The following is a 20,740-nucleotide window of genomic DNA, read 5'->3' on the forward strand; positions in this document are numbered from 1 at the left end:
ATACAAGAATGTTAGTCAGCCATTTAAAACCATGAAGAACATAATGGGTGTATCCCACGTGGCACCCTATTCCCTCCATGGTGTACTAGTTTTGACCAGGACCCATAGGGTGCACTACATAGGGAAAAGTGTGCTATTAGAGATGTAGCAATGGGTTCATTTAGCTGTTTTCCTCTACACCTCAGCCTCTTAACTGCCTTTATACTGATCACATTAGCATGTTGTGCCTGGTGGGAAACATTAAGGGTTTAGATGATGGACGTCTGCTGATGCTTGGCAGCGTCTAGCTATAGAAACCATTGGTCAGAATACATGCACAACAGACAGGTTCATTAGGCCTTGTTTTAATGCTCTTTGGAGGGGTTTATTGACTGATGAAAAAATCCATCTCCAGCTGAAAAACAGAAAATAAAGACATTTTGCCCTCAAGCCCTCAATAAAATGTTTGAGCTTTTCCGTCAACACTATACTGAAGGTTGAGGAAATTTCATCAGCTAATTTTCCTTGAAGAAAGCTTGGGGTTCTTAATATAACAATTTAACACTCTGTGATCAGGACATCCCCCTGAGATTACACTATGTCATAATGCAAACGCACACTGGTTTTGAACGGGACATCGAGCCTACGTCCCAAATGTCACCCTATTCCCTAAATAGTACACGGGACTCCGATGGGTCAAACGTAGTGCGCTATATAGGGAATAGTGTACATTATAGGGAGGGATGCCCTTTTGGACACATCCCTAGAGAATGAAGAAGGAGTAGTTTACGGTAGAACTTGACGTTGACGGTGGCCTCCGCTGACTGGTCTCCGTTGGTGGCCAGACACTTGTAGGTTCCAGCGCTGTCCACGCCGGCCTTGTAGAGCGTGAGCGTGGATGAGGACTCGTCGTTTCGGGTTACGGTGATCTCTGGTTTGTTGGGCTCTATCCTCTCTCCGCTCGGCGAATACCAGTCAATCTCCTTTGCTACCCCAACAACTGCACAGAGACAAGAGACGGTTACATGTGTTTGTTTTTGTATCTAACTAGAGAATCATTACGATCACATATTGGTATCACAAAGAAGAGTATCAAAGAGCCACAAAGAAGAGTATCAACCTAGGAAACAAACTATACACCTTGTAAGAAATAGTACTCTGTTATCCTAGAAAAGGTTACAGCTACCTTGTTCCTGTCTAGTGGCCTGACAACTGTTGTCTACACACAGCATATCAGGACAGGACACAAAAGGTCAGTGTATATGCAGTACTGCACAACGGGATCTAAACAATTCCAAAGAGACAGTAGACTACAACAGTATAAAGATACAAGGGCAAGTTTACCTTCACACAGAAAGAACTTGGACTCTCCGACACTGATCTCACCCTGGGTGGGGGTGATCTCCACTTCCAGACAAACTGACAACAGAACAAAATAGACATCAGATTAGACAGAGCAGTACTTGGAAGCAATATGTTACGTATGTGTGTGTGTGTGTGTGTGTGTGTGTGTGTGTGTGTGTGTGCGCGTGTGTGAGGGAATGATAGAGAACAGGGAGAGACAACATTACATTAATGACATGTGATATTAAAGCTTATGTCTGCAGTGCTGTTTATAATTTATAATTCAGGCGCTGTGCCTGTGTCTCTCAGTGTTCTTCATTCATTCCTTATCAGTAGTCTCCTTATCCTCTCTGCTAGTACAGCAGCCTGTCATTATGGAAAGCATTGGTTGGGTTCTGCTGTAAAAAGGGCTTGATAAATTCATTTGATTTGATATGATGGAAACCTCCAGTTCTGCCACAGCTAATCATGACAGACGAAATAGAAAGCTAGTTGGCTTTATTACTGCAACCACATGGACATAGGCTACTCCTCTGGGTCTACTGTATATCACCTGGTCTGAGCTCCAAATGGCACCCTATTCCCTATATAGTGCACTACACTTAGAAAAAAAGGCTTCCAAAAGGGTTCTTCGGCTATCCCCATAGGAGAATTCATTTTGGGACGCAGACCACGACCCCTCCACAGCAACAATATCCTACTGTAAACCAAGCTCGGGTGAACCAGTAGGAAGCACATGAAATGGTCAACAAAACACAGCAAAGAGAAAACTGGCTGCAGAGAGAAACAGCAGTTTGTCCATGCATGAGGTGATACACTAGCCTCCATCTCAGTGGTGTTGATAGCAGCAAGCAGGTAGGTAGGTAAAGTTCTACTGCTCTTATTGACAGTGGAGCAGGCAAGGGGGGAGAAAAAATGCCCCTTCCAAATCAATAGTTTCAATCACAACACAGAAATCTATTCCAAGCCATGGCTCATGCCTCAGAGAAGCACCTCTGGCAGATTGATTGAGGCTGTGCTTTATTGAAAGACCACGTTAAGACAATGCACTTGGCTGACACCCGCAGAGAGTAAAGCCTTGTTCACACTGGCAGTATGAAGTGACACATTTTGTTTTGCATATCCGATTCGGATGTCATATTTTTCCTGCAGTCTAAACAGACAAAAAGCACATGGAATCAGATATTTCAAACCACCTTCATGGCCATGTCACCTGTGTCTGAATGGTCAAATCTGATTTATTTGCCCTTAAATGATTTCTAGACGGTTATTTGGCATACCTTGTTGCTTGCTAGCTACACTGTTGACAGTTTGACAAGAACACGAGGTAGCTGTTAATCGTTTACAAACAATGAATGAATGTGCAAGCAGGCTAAACAGCTACCTAGTTAGCTAGTTGACTGCTGTGGCTAGCCAAAAGTGACATGTTTTGAAAGTTAGACCTCCCGAGTGGCACATTGGTCTAAGGCACTGCATTGCAGTGCTAGCTGTGCCACTAGAGATCCTGGTTCGTGTCCAGGCTCTGTCGCAGCCGGCCGCAACTGGGAGACCATGGGGCAGCGCACAATTAGCCCAGCGTCGTCTGGGTTAGTGGAGGGTTTGGCCAGCAGGGATGTCCCATCGCTCACTAGCGACTCCTGTGGCTGGTGGGACGCAATGCACGCTGACACGGTTGCCAGGTGTACGGTGTTTCCTCTGACACATTGGTGCGGCTGGCTTCCGGGTTAAGTGGGCATTGTGTCAAGGAGCAGTGCAGCTTGGCAGGGTTGTGTTTCGGAGGACGCACGGCTCTTGACTTTTGCCTCTCCCGAGTCCGTACGGAAGTTGCAGCAATGGGACAAGACTGTAACTACCAATTGGATATGACAAAAAAGGGGTATTTTTTATTACAAATTTGCATCATCTTATCCTTTGAGGCTTTAAAACTGTTCTTACACTATGATTTCAAACATTCAAAGCAACAGGGAGACTTCAATGGCAGGCATTGTTGTCACCTTAGCTTGCTACACTACAACTTCTGAGTACACACACACACACACACACTTGACATCACTATGACAACTAGCGTAGCCATGTCAGTCTGAACACACATCTGATCTGGTCACGCGTAACTTGATGATTAGACCATCAGTTCCCCCTAAACGGATTTGAAAAACAAAAGTGATTTGAGCATTAAGGCCTGCACTGGCTTTAAAGACAAGTGAATAGACATCAACCATCACCCTAGTGATGGTAATATGCTGGGAAGAGAGGGCAACCCGGTATTGAAGGGCTGCAGCATATCAATCTGTATTTGTTGGACATTTCCTATAAAATATTTGATTGCATCAGAGGTGATTGATGTGAGATGTTATCTACTATCCATATAAGCCAAATGCATCAACCCAGAGAAATAACATTCTGGAAATGGCACTACTAATTTATAACACTGTCAGCTCTGATATCAGATTTATAAAGCTCCAGATAGAAGTTAAGAGCCATACATCATCAGATTGGGCTAGTCCACTGAGTATGGAAAATGACAATTGACCAAAACATCAACGACATTCCAAGTATCCTGGAATCGTGAAGACAACGTGAAGACAATAAAAACTGGTTATACAAACTCATTAGCCTAACCTTGGAAGAACCTCGTGCTAATCAACTTCATATCAATTCTTTGGGGAAAACACCTTACTTATATTGCAGCTTTCAATACGACAAATCCCATGACTTATTCGCCCACTTCGAAGAATACATTAAGACACATCAATATCAAATTTACATAGAGCCATTTAGAAATAAACAACATCACACCAGAAATTAAACTCATAGCAAATGTCTGTCTCCATTCCACTTAACAGGACAGATTCATACGTTCAGCATTCTTCCACAAACCATCAGCACCACCCACTTCTGACTGGAGAAGACATCCCTCCGAGGCCAGGCAGCTATCGTCTCATTCACCAGCCTTTCGTCTGGTTATCCAGAGTGATGCTGTGAGGAGCCTGGTGAGAGGGCCAATATGAGACCTGGGGTTGCATCCCAAATAGCACCCTATTCCCTATGGGTCCTGGTCAACAGTAGTGCACTATATAGGGAATAGGCTGCCATTTGGGACTCAGCCCTGACCTATCAAAAGGGCTCCTGCATTAGCTAGTTTTCTCTGAGGAGCCTCTGTCTGGGCCAGCCCGTATGGAAGATACACAGCTATAATGGGGTCTCCACCACCAAGAATAGCAAGTAAGTAGTCATTTCCAATACAGGGCAAGCAGAAACATCATAAGCCAAGCAAAACAAACATCAAGTACCAAGCAGTAGATTAACTATGCATGTCCGGTTGGTTTCTGATGGAGAGGGAGACATGTAATCCTTGCTCCTGTGATACATACTGTATCTCTGTGTGCAAACATCAAAGCTCCAGATGACCAGTAGAGTATTAGCTACAGATGTTCAGTAAGATTAGGTTCTCTCACTCTGTCATCCAGTATAAGCGCATAGCATGGAATGTCCCATCAAAACAAAAACAACGGTAGCTAGGTATCATGGTGATATCCATTTGTGCATGAAAAATTTGCTTGCTTTTGAAATGTAAATAAGCCTAATTGCAGAGGGTATTATCACCAAATGGGTGATATTAAGGATCTGGCTGTCTGGTTGTCTAGGCTGCAGTAGACTGGATTAGGGGGAGTCAATTTACTAAGGCACCCCACAAGGGAAGGATCAGATTTCTGAGAGAGATAGGATCAGCCTCTAATACATGAGAGAAGATAGGCTCCAGATAAGTTATCGTAAAGTCTGCTCTGGCCACGGGAACTTGAAACCAATGTAAGATTGTGTCGCTCAATCTCACACTCAATTCGTGCAAATACTGTATGTACAAAAAGTGTTTCATGCGTTTTTGTGTAGCCTTATTCATGAGAAAATACACACATTGTTGTGCGACTTCATTCATAGGAAAATACATTCTTTGGGGGCAAACTTCGGAATATTCTTTTGAAAGTTATTGGAGCAATGCATTTTGGGCAATGGTGTTCTACACTGCCTTTTTTTGTGTCCCACAATTATTAATTAAAAAAACAAATGTGTTAACAACCCAATATTGTTTATCAACCAGGTTGTCACTGAAAAACATATATAATAGTAGCCTTACATTTGTTCAATGCCAATGTTATTATCTTTGCTTGTTTTCGCATAATACTTTGGGATACTGGTGCTATGTCGGATTTTATGATGGCTGCCAGATTGGAATAAAAATCTGTATTTCTGTCACAGGGGTCGTTGAATGGAGACCAAGATGCAGCGTGTATAGTGCTCATTCTGTTTCTTTAATGAATACACTTAAACAACAAAACGACCAACAACAGTCCTGTCGGGTACTCTAGACTAAACGGAAACAACTACCCACAAACCCGGGCGACGATACTCCCCAGCCTGGCTCCAGGATCCCTTCCCATCCAGGATTTCTTCCCACGTCCACAACTCCAGGTACCTCCTCTCACGCTGCTTGGTCCTTTTTACGGTGGGTATTTCTGTCACAGGGGTCGTTGAATGGAGACCAAGACGCAGCGTGCATAGTGCTCATTCTGTTTCTTTAATGAATACACTTAAACACCAAAATAACAAAACAACCACAAACAGTCCCATCAGGTACTCTAGACTAAACGGAAACAACTACCCACAAACCCCAAAGGAAAACAGGCTGCCTAAGTATGGCTTCCAATCAGAGACAACGATAGACAGCTGCCTCTGATTGGAAACCATACCTGGCCACAACATAGAAAACGACAACATAGAATGAAACTCTAGACACCCCACATAGAAAACAGAAAACCCAAAACACATAGACAAAACACCCCCCTGTCACGCCCTGACCAATCTACTAGGGAAAAATGACCTCATACCAGGGTCAGGACGTGACAATTTGTCTGTTTTTTTGGGGTGGTATCGATGAAGGAATTTGATTGGGGATAAATGTTCATGATGGAAGATAATTCCTCAATAAATGTGGGGAAACAGAAGACCTGCAAAACAATCTGTTTGGTTTAAATTCCCCAGGTTCAACTGCATGGTATTTGCAACTATAACGAGTCTGGATTATGAACAATTAAGCCATATCAATGCAGTTAAACAGGTTCATGTAAAATAATGAATTATATGGGCTTACATTTATGGCACTTCCAAGGCCATTTCATGATTATTATTACAGTCATATCAATCATGTTATATACTTAGGCTGTTGTAACAAGGCATATGCCAGCATTGTAGGCCTCCTGCCTCTGCCCAGAGGCCTACTAGGCTTTCATGTCAACGGTCGTTAGAGCTCACTTTGCCACAATGAGCTCTGGTTAGAGTCCCTGTTGCAGCTTTCACTTTCTACCGCTACATTGGTGGCAGTGTTGGGATCATGTCTAGCTCATGTCTAGTTATGTGATCTAGTGGTGAGAAGCATTATGTTTTTCAACGTTGTGTTGGGTTTAATTACATTGATATATCTAGTGAACAATGGATAAGCAATAATGGGCACGACGGATAGAAGTAGTCGCTACAGGTGTGATCAAGCCTTACATCAAAGTTGCTTGAAGCTAAATGGGAAGTGGTATGCCCTGACCAGTTATTCAGAAGAAAATCCTCTGTGATTGTCTAATTTACATAGTTAATTAACATAGCAGAGTGGACCCAAAACAAACACATTTACAAACTATCTGTTTAAAGTGTTATTACAACCATGGTGTTCTTTAGTTACTGAAGCTTATACATCTAATAACCTGACATGGATCCACATCATATGGGTAGACAGATAATGTAAGTGTGTTATGCAGCAAAACACAACTAGCCTTTTTTTAGGATGCAAACCAGTAATATGTTGATCAACCCTGTTCTGATCTAATGAGATGGATGTAGGATTTTCTATGGGCTAGAGTCAAGACCAATCATAAAGGACGAAGCTGGACCCCTCTTGGATCTCATTGGCTAAAACTGAACTCAAGTTGTGTCAGACTCTCCTGTACCACTTTGCCCAACATGTTATACCCCAGAGGTTATAAATAACCCCTTTCTAAGGTGATATAACTTGTATCATTATTATAGGGCTGTGAAACCCATTGTCAAATGGCTTCAGACTGAGCATTTCTCACCATTCATTTACAGAGAGCAAATTCTGTTTTATAACAGGTAGTGTCCATTTATTTACAGTAGCATGTTGATTAATTATTATTTTTCTTCAGTGGATATACAGAATATGGCTAAAAATGCCAAATATACCAAAAGATAAATTAAGCAGAGATTTACGACTATTTAACCATGTTGATCATTACTGAAATATGCAAACTACAAACTTTAACCAGTTAAAGACAATGAATACACGACAACCAAACTCAGCAAAAAAAGAAACGTCCCTTTTTCAGGACTCTGTCTTTCAAAGATAATTCGTAAAAATCCAAATAACTTCACAGATCTTCATTGTAAAGGGTTTAAACACTGTTTCCCATGCTTGTTCAATGAACCATAAACAATTAATGAACATGCACCTATGGAACGTTCGTTAAGACACTAACAGCTTACAGACGGTACGCAATAAGGTCACAGTTATGAAAACTTAGGATACTAAAGAGGCCTTTCCACTGACTCTGAAAAACACACAAAAAAAGATGCCCAGGGCCCCTGCTCATCTGCCTGAACGTACCTTAGGCATGCTGCAAGGAGGCATGAGGACTGCAGATGTGGCCAGGGCAATAAATTGCAATGTCCGTACTGTGAGACGCCTAAGACAGCGCTACAGGGAGACAGGATGGACAGCTGATCATCCTCGCAGTGGCAGACCACGTGTAACAACACCTGCACAGGATTGGTACATCCGAACATCACACCTGCGGGACAGGTACAGGATGGCGACAACAGCTGCCGAGTTACACTAGGAACGCACAATCCCTCCATCAGTGCTCAGACTGTCCGCAATAGGCTGAGAGAGGCTGGACTGAGGGCTTGTACGCCTGTTGTAAGGCAGGTCCTCACCAGACATCACCGGCAACAACTTCGCCTATGGGCACAAACCCACCGTCGCTGGACCAGACAGGATTGGCAAAAAGTGCTCTTCATTGATGTCTCACCAGGGTGATGGTCGGATTCACGTTTATCCTCGAAGGAATGAGTGTTACACCGAGGCCTGTACTCTGAAGCGGGATCGATTTGGAGGTGGAGGGTCCGTCATGGTCTAGGGCGGTGTGTCACAGCATCATTGGACTGAGCTTGTTGTCATTGCAGGCAATCAACGCTGTGCGTTACAGGGAAGACATCCTCCTCCCTCATGTGGTAACGTTCCTGCAGGCTCATCCTGACATGACCCTCCAGCATGACAAGCAGCCATACTGCTCGTTCTGTGTGTAATTTCCTGCAAGACAGAAATGTCAGTGTTCTGCCATGGCCAGCGAAGAGCCCGGATCTCAATCCCATTGAGCACGTCTGGGACATTTACATTTACATTTTAGTCATTTAGCAGACGCTCTTATCCAGAGCGACTTACAGTAGTGAATGCATACATTTCATACATTATTATTTATTTTTTTCCGTACTGGTCCCCCGTGGGAATCGAACCCACAACCCTGGCGTTGCAAACACTATGCTCTACCAACTGAGCTACAGGGAAGGCTAGGGCCCTCACTAGGGCCCCCCAGAAATGTCCGGGAACTTCCAGGTGCCTTGGTGGAAGAGTTGGGTAACATCTCACAGCAAGAACTGGCAAATCTGGTGCAGTCCATGATGAGGAGATGCACTGCAGTACTTAATGCAGCTGGTGGCCACACCAGATAATGACTGTTACTTTTGATTTTGACCCCCCTTTGTTCAAGGACACATTATTCCATTTCTGTTAGACACATGTCTGTGGAACTTGTTCAGTTTATGTCTCAGTTGTTGAATCTTGTTATGTTCATACAAATACTTACACGTTAAGTTTGCTGAAAATAAACACAATTGACAGTGAGAGTACGTTTCTTTTTTTGCTGAGTTTAGATACAAATATTTTATTAAAAATAATTCATACAAAAGTCAAGAGTTGGCTATGACATGAGTACAAACAAAGTGAGTGTGTGTATATGTGTGTAATTGTTTGTGTGCGTGTGTGTATTATGGAGTATATTATAATGAAATACCTTCATCAATACCACCCCAAAAAATGACCCAATCTGGCAACCCTCATAAAATTCAACATAGCCTTGTATAAAATGCGTTATGAAAGAATGGTGTAATGTACACAATATGGAGCCTTGTATTAAATACATTATGAAGACAATTATGTAATGTAGGCTCCACGAAATATGAAATGCGTTACGAAGAAAAAAGGCCTTTCTGAATAAAAACGATCAATCTAAGGCTACTATTATATTATCATTATTTCGGTGACAACCTGGTTGATTAACAATATTGGGTTGTTAACACGTTTGTTTTAAAATCAAATGAAATTAAATCAAATCAAATTGTATTGGTCACATACATATATTTAGCAGATGTTATTGCGGGTGTCGCGAAATGCTTGTGTTCCTAGCTCCAACAGTGCAGTAGTATCTAACAATTCATAACAATACACACACATCTAAGAGTAAAAGAATGGAATTAAGAAATATATAAATATTCGGACAAGCAATGTCGGAGTGACATTGACTAAAATACAGTAGAATAGAATACAGTATGTACATATGAGATGAGTAAAGCAATGAACATTATTTAAGTGACTAGTGTTCCATTATTAAAGTGGCCAGTGATTCCATGTCTATGTATATAGGGCAGCAGCCTCTAAGGTGCAGGGTTGAGTAGCCGGGTGGTAGCCGGTTAGTGATGGCTGTTTAACAGTCTGATGGCCTAGAGATAGAGCTGTTTTTCAGTTTAGATGCACCTGTATTGACCTCGTCTTCAGGATGATAGCGGGGTGAACAGGCCGTGGCTCGTGTGGTTGATGTCCTTGATGATCTTTTTGCCGTTCCTGTGACATTGGGTGCTTTAGGTGTCCTGGAGGGCAGGCAGTGTGCCTCCGGTGACCCTACCACCCTCTGGAGAGCCCTGCGGCGCAGTTGCCGTACCAGGTCAGTGACACAGCCTGACAGGATGCTCTCAATTGTGCATCTGTAAAAGTTTGTGAGGGACTTAGGGGCCAAGCCAAATTTTTCAGCCTCCTGAGATTAACCTGTTTGGAGCAATGCATAACTTTCAAAAGATTGTTCCGAAGTTTGCCCCCCAAAAATGTATTTCCTACGAATTAAGTTGCACAAAATGTGTGTTTTAGCACGAATTAAGCACCACAAAAACGCACAAAAACACACAATATCTGCTGAAATACTTTTGGTACGAATTGAGTGTGAGATTGTGCTGGATTGAGAGAGGAGAGCAATTTATAGTTTAGAGTAGATAGGGGGCTTTAAAGACAAGATCCAAATACAATATGCAGTCAAGCCCTGGCTGAGCACAGTGGCCAGCAGATAAATATTATCTCACAAACACACACAGAGACAGAGACGGGGTGAGAAAGCGAGAGAGAGAGATGGGGGTGAGAAAGAGAGAGGGGGGGCGGTGAGAGAGCGAGAGCAAGAGATGGCCTGCTTCAGCAATGCCCAGACAAGCATATCTCCTCCCTATTTCACTAGCAATGTATTTATACAGAAATAAGGTCAGCCCATCAGAACTGCTCAAGAACACATCAGAATTTAGGCTAAAGAAGCCATCTCCATGGTAACGGCTGGAGTTTTACAGCCCAAGCCCATGGTGTAAAAATATGTTTAAGATGTGTTTTACAGCTCCAAGAAATCAATAATTCCTGTCAGCCTACAGTGTGATACAATAACTCTTACTGACTTAAACAAAAAGTACACTTGGAAGGAATTCATCCCATTCACAATTGGTCAGTGGATAGTTTTGGTTATGGATACTGACAATGGTTATGTGCATGTTTAATAATCCATTAACATCTGGCCAAGTAAATTCTCCCCCATGGCGCTAGCTCTGCTTATCCCTCCCTCTCACTACCGTAAAGAAAGACCACTGGAGTGGAGCAGAGACGCCAAACTGCCAACATGGAAGCAGCATGTTAGCCCTCCGCCTCAACATTATTCATCTATTAACAAATGTTCTAAGATTATTCATTCGTAACACTTTTCATCTCCTGCTGTATGGACTGTATGTCAAACACACGGCAATGACAGAAATTGCATCCGAAGATTTTCTCTCCAACCTCAATTCCCCATTGCACTAACATACAGAAACACCATCACACCTGCTGTAGTCTACTCAGAGTTGGGATTTTAAATACTAAACTACAAGCGCTAATTGGTTCTCAGTTCACAGTAGCTCCACTGCATAGACAGTGATGAATGAAGGGCATACTAATTGTTCTCCTATCAACAGTTCACTTAAAATAAATGAAAGTCTCTTCAGCTAGCTAGAGTCCAGTAGGAGGGCAAATAGAAAAACTTGCTCGTAGGCAGTAGATGGCCAACGGAGGAGCACTAAATCAGGGAAAGGCAGGCTTAGGGATATGCAGTGTGCTATAATCTTAAAGGGGTAGTTTGGGATTTTGGCAAACGGTTGAAATCACAGATACCATAGTTAGAGGTAGCTTTGCAAGCCAATGCTAACTAGCGTTAGCCCATGACAAAGTCTGGAGGAACAGCTAGCATGCTAACTATTCCCATAGACTTCCTAGCATTGCGCTAATGCTATTTAGCAATTGCGCTAACACTAGTTAGCAACTTCCTTCAAATTGCACACACATACATAAAAATGGTATCCATGAGTTCATCTGACTGGGGAAGTAGATAAAGGGCCTCATTGCCAAACTCCCAAACTATCCCTTTAATAGGAATCCCCCTTCTGTATAAAACAAGAGGCTTGCATTCGCGCCATACCAAGAAATGGATGATTAAAAAGATAAAACCAAACCATTGAGTCTAAGATTTCCTTTAAATTCAAAAGGGTTTTATTGCTGTAAATCAGGAGAGAGAGCTTTCTCGCCAGCAGAGAGAGAAAAATAGGGAAAAAGAGAGAGAGAGAGTGGGCAGTGATGAGGAGGAGTGAGGAGAGAGAGGAATTGAGGGATATAGAAAAGAAAGAGGAGTGAGGTAAGAGAGAGGAGAGTGGAGACAGAGGAACAAGGAAAAAGGTGAGAGAGGAAAAAGGAGTACCTCTGATCTTTGAGACATGTACCGCTGACTAGCATTGTTATGGGTGGAGCTGTGTTCATTATGCAATCAAGTACTTATATTGACCTGGCCAAGGCTTTCGACTCTGTCAATCACCACATTCTTATCGGCAGACTCAACAGCCTTGGTTTCTCAAATGATTGCCTTGCCTGGTTCACCAACTACTTCTCTGATAGAGTTCAGTGTGTCAAATCGGAGGGCCTGTTGTCCAGACCTCTGGCAGTCTCTATGGGGGTGCCACAGGGTTCAATTCTCGGGCCGACTGTCTTCTCTGTATACATCGATGATGTCTCTCTTGCTGCTGGTGATTCTCTGATTGATCCACCTCTACGCAGACGACACCATTCTGTATACTTCTGGCCCTTCTTTGGACACTGTGTAACTAACCTCCAGACGAGCTTCAATGCCATACAACTCTCCTTCTGTGGCTTCCAACTGCTCTTAAACGCAAGTAAAACTAAATGCATGCTCTTCAACCGATCGCTACCTGCACCTGCCCGCCCGTCCAGCATCAATACTCTGGACGGTTCTGACTTAGAATATGTGGACATCGACAAATACCTAGGTGTCTGGTTAGACTGTAAACTCTCCTTCCAGACTCACATTAAGCATCTCCAATCCAAAATTAAATCTAGAATCGGCTTCCTATTTCGCAACAAAGCATCCTTCAGTCATCCTGCCAAACATACCCTCGTAAAACTGACCATCCTACCGATCCTCGACTTCGCCGATGTCATTTACAAAATAGCCTCCAACACTCTACTCAACAAATTGGATGCAGTCTATGACAGTGCCATCCGTTTTGTCACCAAAGCCCCATATACTACCCACCACTGCGACCTGTACGCTCTCGTTGGCTGGCCCTCGCATCATACTCGTCGCCAAACCCACTGCCTCCAGGTCATCTACAAGTCTCTGCTAGGTAAAGCCCCGCCTTAGCTCAGCTCACTGGTCACCATAGCAGCACTCACCCATAGCACGCGCTCCAGGAGGTATATCTCACTGGTCACCCCCAAAGCCAATTCTCCCTTTGGCCGCCATCCATTCCAGTTCTCTGCTGTCAATGACTGGAACGAATTGCAAAAACCACTGAAGCTGGAGACACATATCTCCCTCACTAGCTTTAAGCACCAGCTGTCAGAGCAGCTCACAGATCACTGCACCTGTACATTACCCATCTGTAAATAGCCCATCCAACTACCTCATCCCCATACTATATTTATTTAGATATCTTGCTCCTTTGCACCCCAATATCTCTACTTGCACCCCAATATCTCTACTTGCACATTCATATATGCATATATATGCATATATATATATGCATATATATATATATATATATATATGCATATATATATATATATATATATATATATATATATATATATATATATATATATATATATATATATATATAAATATGTATATATATATTCTCCACATCTACCATTCCAGTGTTTAATTGCTATATTGTAATTACTTTGCCACCATGGCCTATTTATTGCCTTACCTCCCTTATCCTACCTCATTTGCACACACTGCATATAGACTTTTTCTACTGTGTTATTGACTGTATGTTTGTTTATTCCATGTGTAACTCTGTGTTGTTGTATGTGTCAAACTGCTTTGCTTTATCTTGGCCAGGTCGCAGTTGCAAATGAGAACTTGTTCTCAACTAGCCTACCTGGTTAAATAAAGGTGAAATAAAAAATAAACAAAGTACACAAACCCGTGGTTAGCATGCACATTTTAGGAAATCTAGCCTATCATCCACACAGAAATGAATAATTCTGGTCCTGATCTCCTGAAGAACAAATTAAGACTTGTTTTCTATTGACCCATGTTAACAGACTGAGAATATTGAGATAGATTGTTAACAGTGAGGGCTAAACTAAACTTCGTAGCCTTCAGAGAAATCTAGGCAAAGTACATTAAAGTAAAGTAAATAGCTTTTTGTTGGTACAGAACAGAGATACTGTAAAACAGTAACACAGGAAGAATCCCAACGCGAGAGGACTTGGCAGTGTGATATAACACTTTAGCTTCGGGGATTGACACATTTGGATCCAGCCAGATCATGCAACCCCTACTTGACAGCTGGCGGTCTCTAATCATTTAGGGTTGTATGAATACATGCATTTCCATCTGAATAGGCACTACATGCATTTCCATTCCAATATTGGATTGAGGAGGGCTTAGTTCATATCAGAAAATAACAAAATATATGACTTTGTATCCTGTTATATTGTTAAAAAAAGAATAATTCTGCAGCAGTGACTGATCAATTCACAGGCATAGTGTCCCTCCTCCATTCTAGGAACAGAGGAGAGAGTAAAGTAGCCTACGTTTTAACCCAAGGGTTTCTTTCCTTCTATTTTACAAGGACAATTTCATCGATGCCCTGCTCCAAGCTCCCACATTGCCTTTGGGATCCCTCTGTTACTTAGCAGCAGCTAAGTGGTGGCATCCTGTGTGTATGTAGCCTACGGAGTATGGTAATGAACTAAAGATTACCATGGTGTTTGTCCTCTTTGAGAGGCCCAATAGATTGGGTATTTAGTACTAGGAAGACAGTCTAGACCAGTGGTTTACAAACTGTGGGTCAGGACCCACTTGCGGGTTGTGACAGGGGTCCAGATGGGTCGCGGGATGATTATTTAATAATATTTTGAAAAACACTTTCAGAGTTAACTTAAATGACTAAAACCAAATAGAAAGTATGTGGATGCTACCATGATTACGGATAATCCTGAATGAATCGTGAATATTGATGAGTGAGAAAGTTATAGACGCACAAATATCAAACCCCCAAGACATGCTAACCTCTCACCATTACAATAATAGTGGAGGTTAGCATTTTATATCAAACCCCCAAGACATGCTAACCTCTCACCATTACAATAATAGTGGAGGTTAGCATTTTATATCAAACCCCCAAGACATGCTAACCTCTCACCATTACAATAATAGTGGAGGTTAGCATTTTATATCAAACCCCCAAGACATGCTAACCTCTCACCATTACAATAATAGTGGAGGTTAGCATTTTATATCAAACCCCCAAGACATGCTAACCTCTCACCATTACAATAATAGTGGAGGTTAGCATTTTATATCAAACCCCCAAGACATGCTAACCTCTCACCATTACAATAATAGTGGAGGTCAGCATTTTATATCAAACCCCCAAGACATGCTAACCTCTCACCATTACAATAATAGTGGAGGTTAGCATTTTGTATCAAACCCCCAAGACATGCTAACCTCTCACCATTACAATAATAGTGGAGGTCAGCATTTTATATCAAACCCCCAAGACATGCTAACCTCTCACCATTACAATAATAGTGGAGGTTAGCATTTTATATCAAACCCCCAAGACATGCTAACCTCTCACCATTACAATAATAGTGGAGGTTAGCATTTTGTATCAAACCCCCAAGACATGCTAACCTCTCACCATTACAATAATAGTGGAGGTTAGCATTTTTGCAGGGTGTGTGATATTTGTGTGTCTCAATCATCATTATTCACTATTCATTCAGGATTATTCGTAATCATGGTAGCATCTACATTCGTGTACAAGTGCTTAGAAACATATTATATTCTTATTTACAATAAAAGTGACTCCAAAATGACACAAAACATAATTTACCATTCATTTGTATTGGGCACAAAATAATCTGAAACACAAACAAAACAAACACCAAATGCTTCCAAGTCGCTCTGGATAAGAGCGTCTGCTAAATGACGTAAATGTAAATGTAGTCATTGAGTACTATGAATATAAGACCAAATACTTAACGTTTTACTAGTTTAATACACATACAGTGCCTTCGGAAAGTATTCAGACCCCTTGACTTTTTCCACATTTTGGTAGGTTACAGCCTTATTTCCTCATCAATCTACATACAATACACTATAATGACAATGCAAAAACAGGATTTTAGAAATGTTTGCTAATTTATTAAAAATAAAAAATGTAAATATCAAATGTACAAACGCTACAAATCAAAGGGGTCACTTTGAAATGTCCTTGTTTTTGAAAGAAAAGCACATTTTTTTTGTCCATTAAAATAACATCAAATTGATCAGAAATACAATGTAGGCATTGTTAATGTTGTAAATGACTATTGTACCTGGAAATTGCTATTTTTAATGGAATATCTACACACACGTACAGAGGCCCATTATCAGCAACCATCACTACTGTGTTCCAATGGCACGCTGTGTTAGCTAATCCAAGTTTATCATTTTAAAGGCTAATTGATCATCAGAAAACTCTTTTGCAATTATGTTAGCACTGCTGAAAACTGTTGTTCTGATTAAAGAAGCAATAAAACTGGCCTTCTTTAGACTAGTTGAGTACCCTCTCCGAGCTGGGCATCTCCAGCGCGGCCCACGCTTGGATTGCGTCCTACCTGACAGGTCGCTCCTACCAGGTGGCGTGGCGAGAAGCTGTCTCCGCACCACGTGCTCTCACCACTGGTGTCCCCCAGGGCTCTGTTCTAGGCCCTCTCCTATTCTCGCTATACACCAAGTCACTTGGCTCTGTCATATCCTCACACGGTCTCTCCTATCATTGCTATGCAGACGACACACAATTAATCTTCTCCTTTCCCCCTTCTGACAACCAGGTGGCGAATCGCATCTCTGCATGTCTGGCAGACATATCAGTGTGGATGACGGATCACCACCTCAAGCTGAACCTCGGCAAGACGGAGCTGCTCTTCCTCCCGGGGAAGGACTGCCCGTTCCATGATCTCGCCATCACGGTTGACAACTCCCTTGTGTCCTCCTCCCAGAGTGCTAAGAACCTTGGCGTGATCCTGGACAACACCCTGTCGTTCTCCACTAACATCAAGGCGGTGACCCGATCCTGTAGGTTCATGCTCTACAACATTCGCAGAGTACGACCCTGCCTCACACAGGAAGCGGCGCAGGTCCTAATCCAGGCACTTGTCATCTCCCGTCTGGATTACTGCAACTCGCTGTTGGCTGGGCTCCCTGCCTGTGCCATCAAACCCCTACAACTCATCCAGAACGCCGCAGCCCGTCTGGTGTTCAACCTTCCCAAGTTCTCTCACGTCACCCCGCTCCTCCGCTCTCTCCACTGGCTTCCAGTTGAAGCTCGCATCCGCTACAAGACCATGGTGCTTGCCTACGGAGCTGTGAGGGGAACGGCACCTCCGTACCTTCAGGCTCTGATCAGGCCCTACACCCAAACAAGGGCACTGCGTTCATCCACCTCTGGCCTGCTCGCCTCCCTACCTCTGAGGAAGCACAGTTCCCGCTCAGCCAAGTCAAAACTGTTCGCCGCTCTGGCACCCCAATGGTGGAACAATCTCCCTCACGATGCCAGGACAGCGGAGTCAATCACCACCTTCCGGAGACACCTGAAACCCCACCTCTTTAAGGAATACCTGGGATAGGATAAAGTAATCCTTCTAACCCCCCCCCCCTTTAAAGGATTTAGATGCACTATTGTAAAGTGTTTGTTCTACTGGATATTATAGGTGAATGCACCAATTTGTAAGTTGCTCTGGATAAGAGCGTCTGCTAAATGACTTAAATGTAAATGTAAATGTATCTGGAGCATCAGCATTTGTGGGTTCGATTACAGGCTCAAAATGGCCAGAAACAAAGAATTTTCTTCTGAAACTCGTCAGTCTATTCTTGTTCTGAGAAATTAAGGCTATTCCATGCGAGAAATTGCCAAGAAACTGAAGATCTTTTACAACGCTGTGTACTACTGCCTTCACAGAACAACGCAAACTGGCACTAACCAGAATAGAAAGAGGAGTGGGAGGCCCCGGTCCACAACTGAGCAAGAGGACAAGTACATTAGAGTGTCTAGTTTGAGAAACAGACGCCTCACAAGTCCTCAACTGGCAGCTTCATTAAATAGTACCCGCAAAACACCAGTCTCAACGTCAACGTCACTGGTCACCATAGCAGCACCCACCTGTAGCACGCGCTCCAGCAGGTATATCTCTCTGGTCACCCCTAAAGCCAACTCCTCCTTTGGTCGTCTCTCCTTCCAGTTCTCTGCTGCCAATGACTGGAACGAACTACAAAAATCTATGAAACTGGAAACACTTATCTCCGTCACTAGCTTTAAGCACCAGCTGTCAGAGCAGCTCACAGATCACTGCACCTGTACATAGCCCATCTATAATTTAGCCCAAACTACTACCTCTTCCCCTACTGTATTTATTTATTTTGCTCCTTTGCACCATATTATTTATATTTTAACTTTGAACTTTCTTCAAACTACAAATCTACCATTCCAGGGTTTTTCTTGCTATACTTTATTTACTTTGCCACCATGGCATTTTTTGCCTTTACCTCCCTTATCTCACATCATTTGCTCACATTGTATATAGTCTTATTTTTTTTTCTACTGCATCATTCATTGATTGTATGTTGTTTTATTCCATGTGTAACTCTGTGTTGTTGTATGTTGTCGAACTGCTTTGCTTTATCTTGGCCAGGTCGCAATTGTAAATGAGAACTTGTTCTCAACTTGCCTACCTGGTTAAATAAAGGTGAAAAAAAAACCAGCGAAGAGGTGACTCCGGGATGCTGGCCTTTAAACTAGACACTAATGTACTTTTCCTCTTGCTCAGTTGTGCACCGGGGCCTCCCACTCCTCTTTCTATTCTGGTTAGAGCCAGTTTGCGCTGTTCTGTGAAGGGAGTATGTTTAAGATGTGTTTTACAGCTCCAAGAAATTAATGATGCCTGTCAGCCTACAGTGTGATACAATAACTCTTACTGACTTAAACAAAAAGTACACTTGGAAGGAATTCATCCCATTCACAATTGGTCAGTGGATAGTTTTGGTTATGGATACTGACAATGGTTATGTGCATGTTTAATAATCCATTAACATCTGGCCAAGTAAATTCTCCCCCATGGCGCTAGCTCTGCTTATCCCTCCCTCTCACTACCGTAAAGAAAGACCACTGGAGTGGAGCAGAGACGCCAAACTGCCAACATGGAAGCAGCATGTTAGCCCTCCGCCTCAACATTATTCATCTATTAACAAATGTTCTAAGATTATTCATTCGTAACACTTTTCATCTCCTGCTGTATGGACTGTATGTCAAACACACGGCAATGACAGAAATTGCATCCGAAGATTTTCTCTCCAACCTCAATTCCCCATTGCACTAACATACAGAAACACCATCACACCTGCTGTAGTCTACTCAGAGTTGGGATTTTAAATACTAAACTACAAGCGCTAATTGGTTCTCAGTTCACAGTAGCTCCACTGCATAGACAGTGATGAATGAAGGGCATACTAATTGTTCTCCTATCAACAGTTCACTTAAAATAAATGAAAGTCTCTTCAGCTAGCTAGAGTCCAGTAGGAGGGCAAATAGAAAAACTTGCTCGTAGGCAGTAGATGGCCAACGGAGGAGCACTAAATCAGGGAAAGGCAGGCTTAGGGATATGCAGTGTGCTATAATCTTAAAGGGGTAGTTTGGGATTTTGGCAATGAGGTTGATTTATTTCCCCAGAGTCAGATGAATTGACCCCAAAATTTTAACGGTAGTGTAAGTATTCAGACCCTTTACTCAGTACTTTGTTGAAGCACCTGTGGCAGAAATTTTAGCCTTGAGGCTTCTTGGGTATGACGCTACAAGCTTGGCACACCTGTATTTGGGGAGTTTTTCCTATTCTTCTCTGCAGATCCTCTCAAGCTCTTCAGGTTGGATGGGGAGGGTTGCTGCACGGCTGTTTTCAGGTCTCTCCAGAGATGTTTGATTGCGTTCAAATCCGGGCTCTGGCTGGGCCACTCAATGACATTCAGAGACTTGTCCCAAAGCCACTCCTGCGATGTCTTGGCTGTGTGCTTAGGTTTGTTGTCCTGTTGGAAGGTGAAGCTTCAACCCAGTCTGAGATCCTGAGCACTCTGGAGCAGGTTTTCATCAAGGATCTCTCTGTACATTGCTCCGTTCATCTTTGCCTCGATCCTGACTAGTCTCCCAGTCCCTGAAAAACCTCCCCACAGCATGATGCTGCCACCACCGTGCTTCACCGTAGGGATGGTGCCAGGTTTCTTCCAGAAGTGACACTTAGCATTCAGGCCAAATAGTTAAATCTTGGTTTCATCAGACTGAGAGTCCTTTAGGTGACATTTGGCAAACTCCAAGTGGGCTGTCAAGTGCCTTTTACTGAGGTGTGGCTTCAGTCTGGACACTCTACCATAAAGACCTGGAGTGTGTCAGAGATGGTTGTCCA

General features: G+C 42.8%; 1 protein-coding gene across 7 annotated transcripts in view; it reads right to left on the bottom strand.

The window, feature by feature from the left end:
* Positions 1 to 20,740, bottom strand: part of ncam1b (neural cell adhesion molecule 1b) — a 121,564-nt gene that overhangs the window by 30,635 nt on the left and 70,189 nt on the right. For all 7 annotated transcript variants that reach the window (XM_029715297.1, XM_029715299.1, XM_029715298.1 and 4 more), the window contains exons 2-3: positions 1,324 to 1,398; positions 770 to 979 (exon numbers count right to left, since the gene is read on the bottom strand). In XM_029715297.1, coding sequence (XP_029571157.1) covers positions 770 to 979; positions 1,324 to 1,398 — 285 coding nt within the window. The remainder of the gene's footprint in view (positions 1 to 769; positions 980 to 1,323; positions 1,399 to 20,740) is intronic.

This window comes from Salmo trutta, chromosome 26 (assembly GCF_901001165.1).
Source record: "Salmo trutta chromosome 26, fSalTru1.1, whole genome shotgun sequence".
In the NCBI taxonomy this organism is placed as follows: domain Eukaryota; kingdom Metazoa; phylum Chordata; class Actinopteri; order Salmoniformes; family Salmonidae; genus Salmo; species Salmo trutta.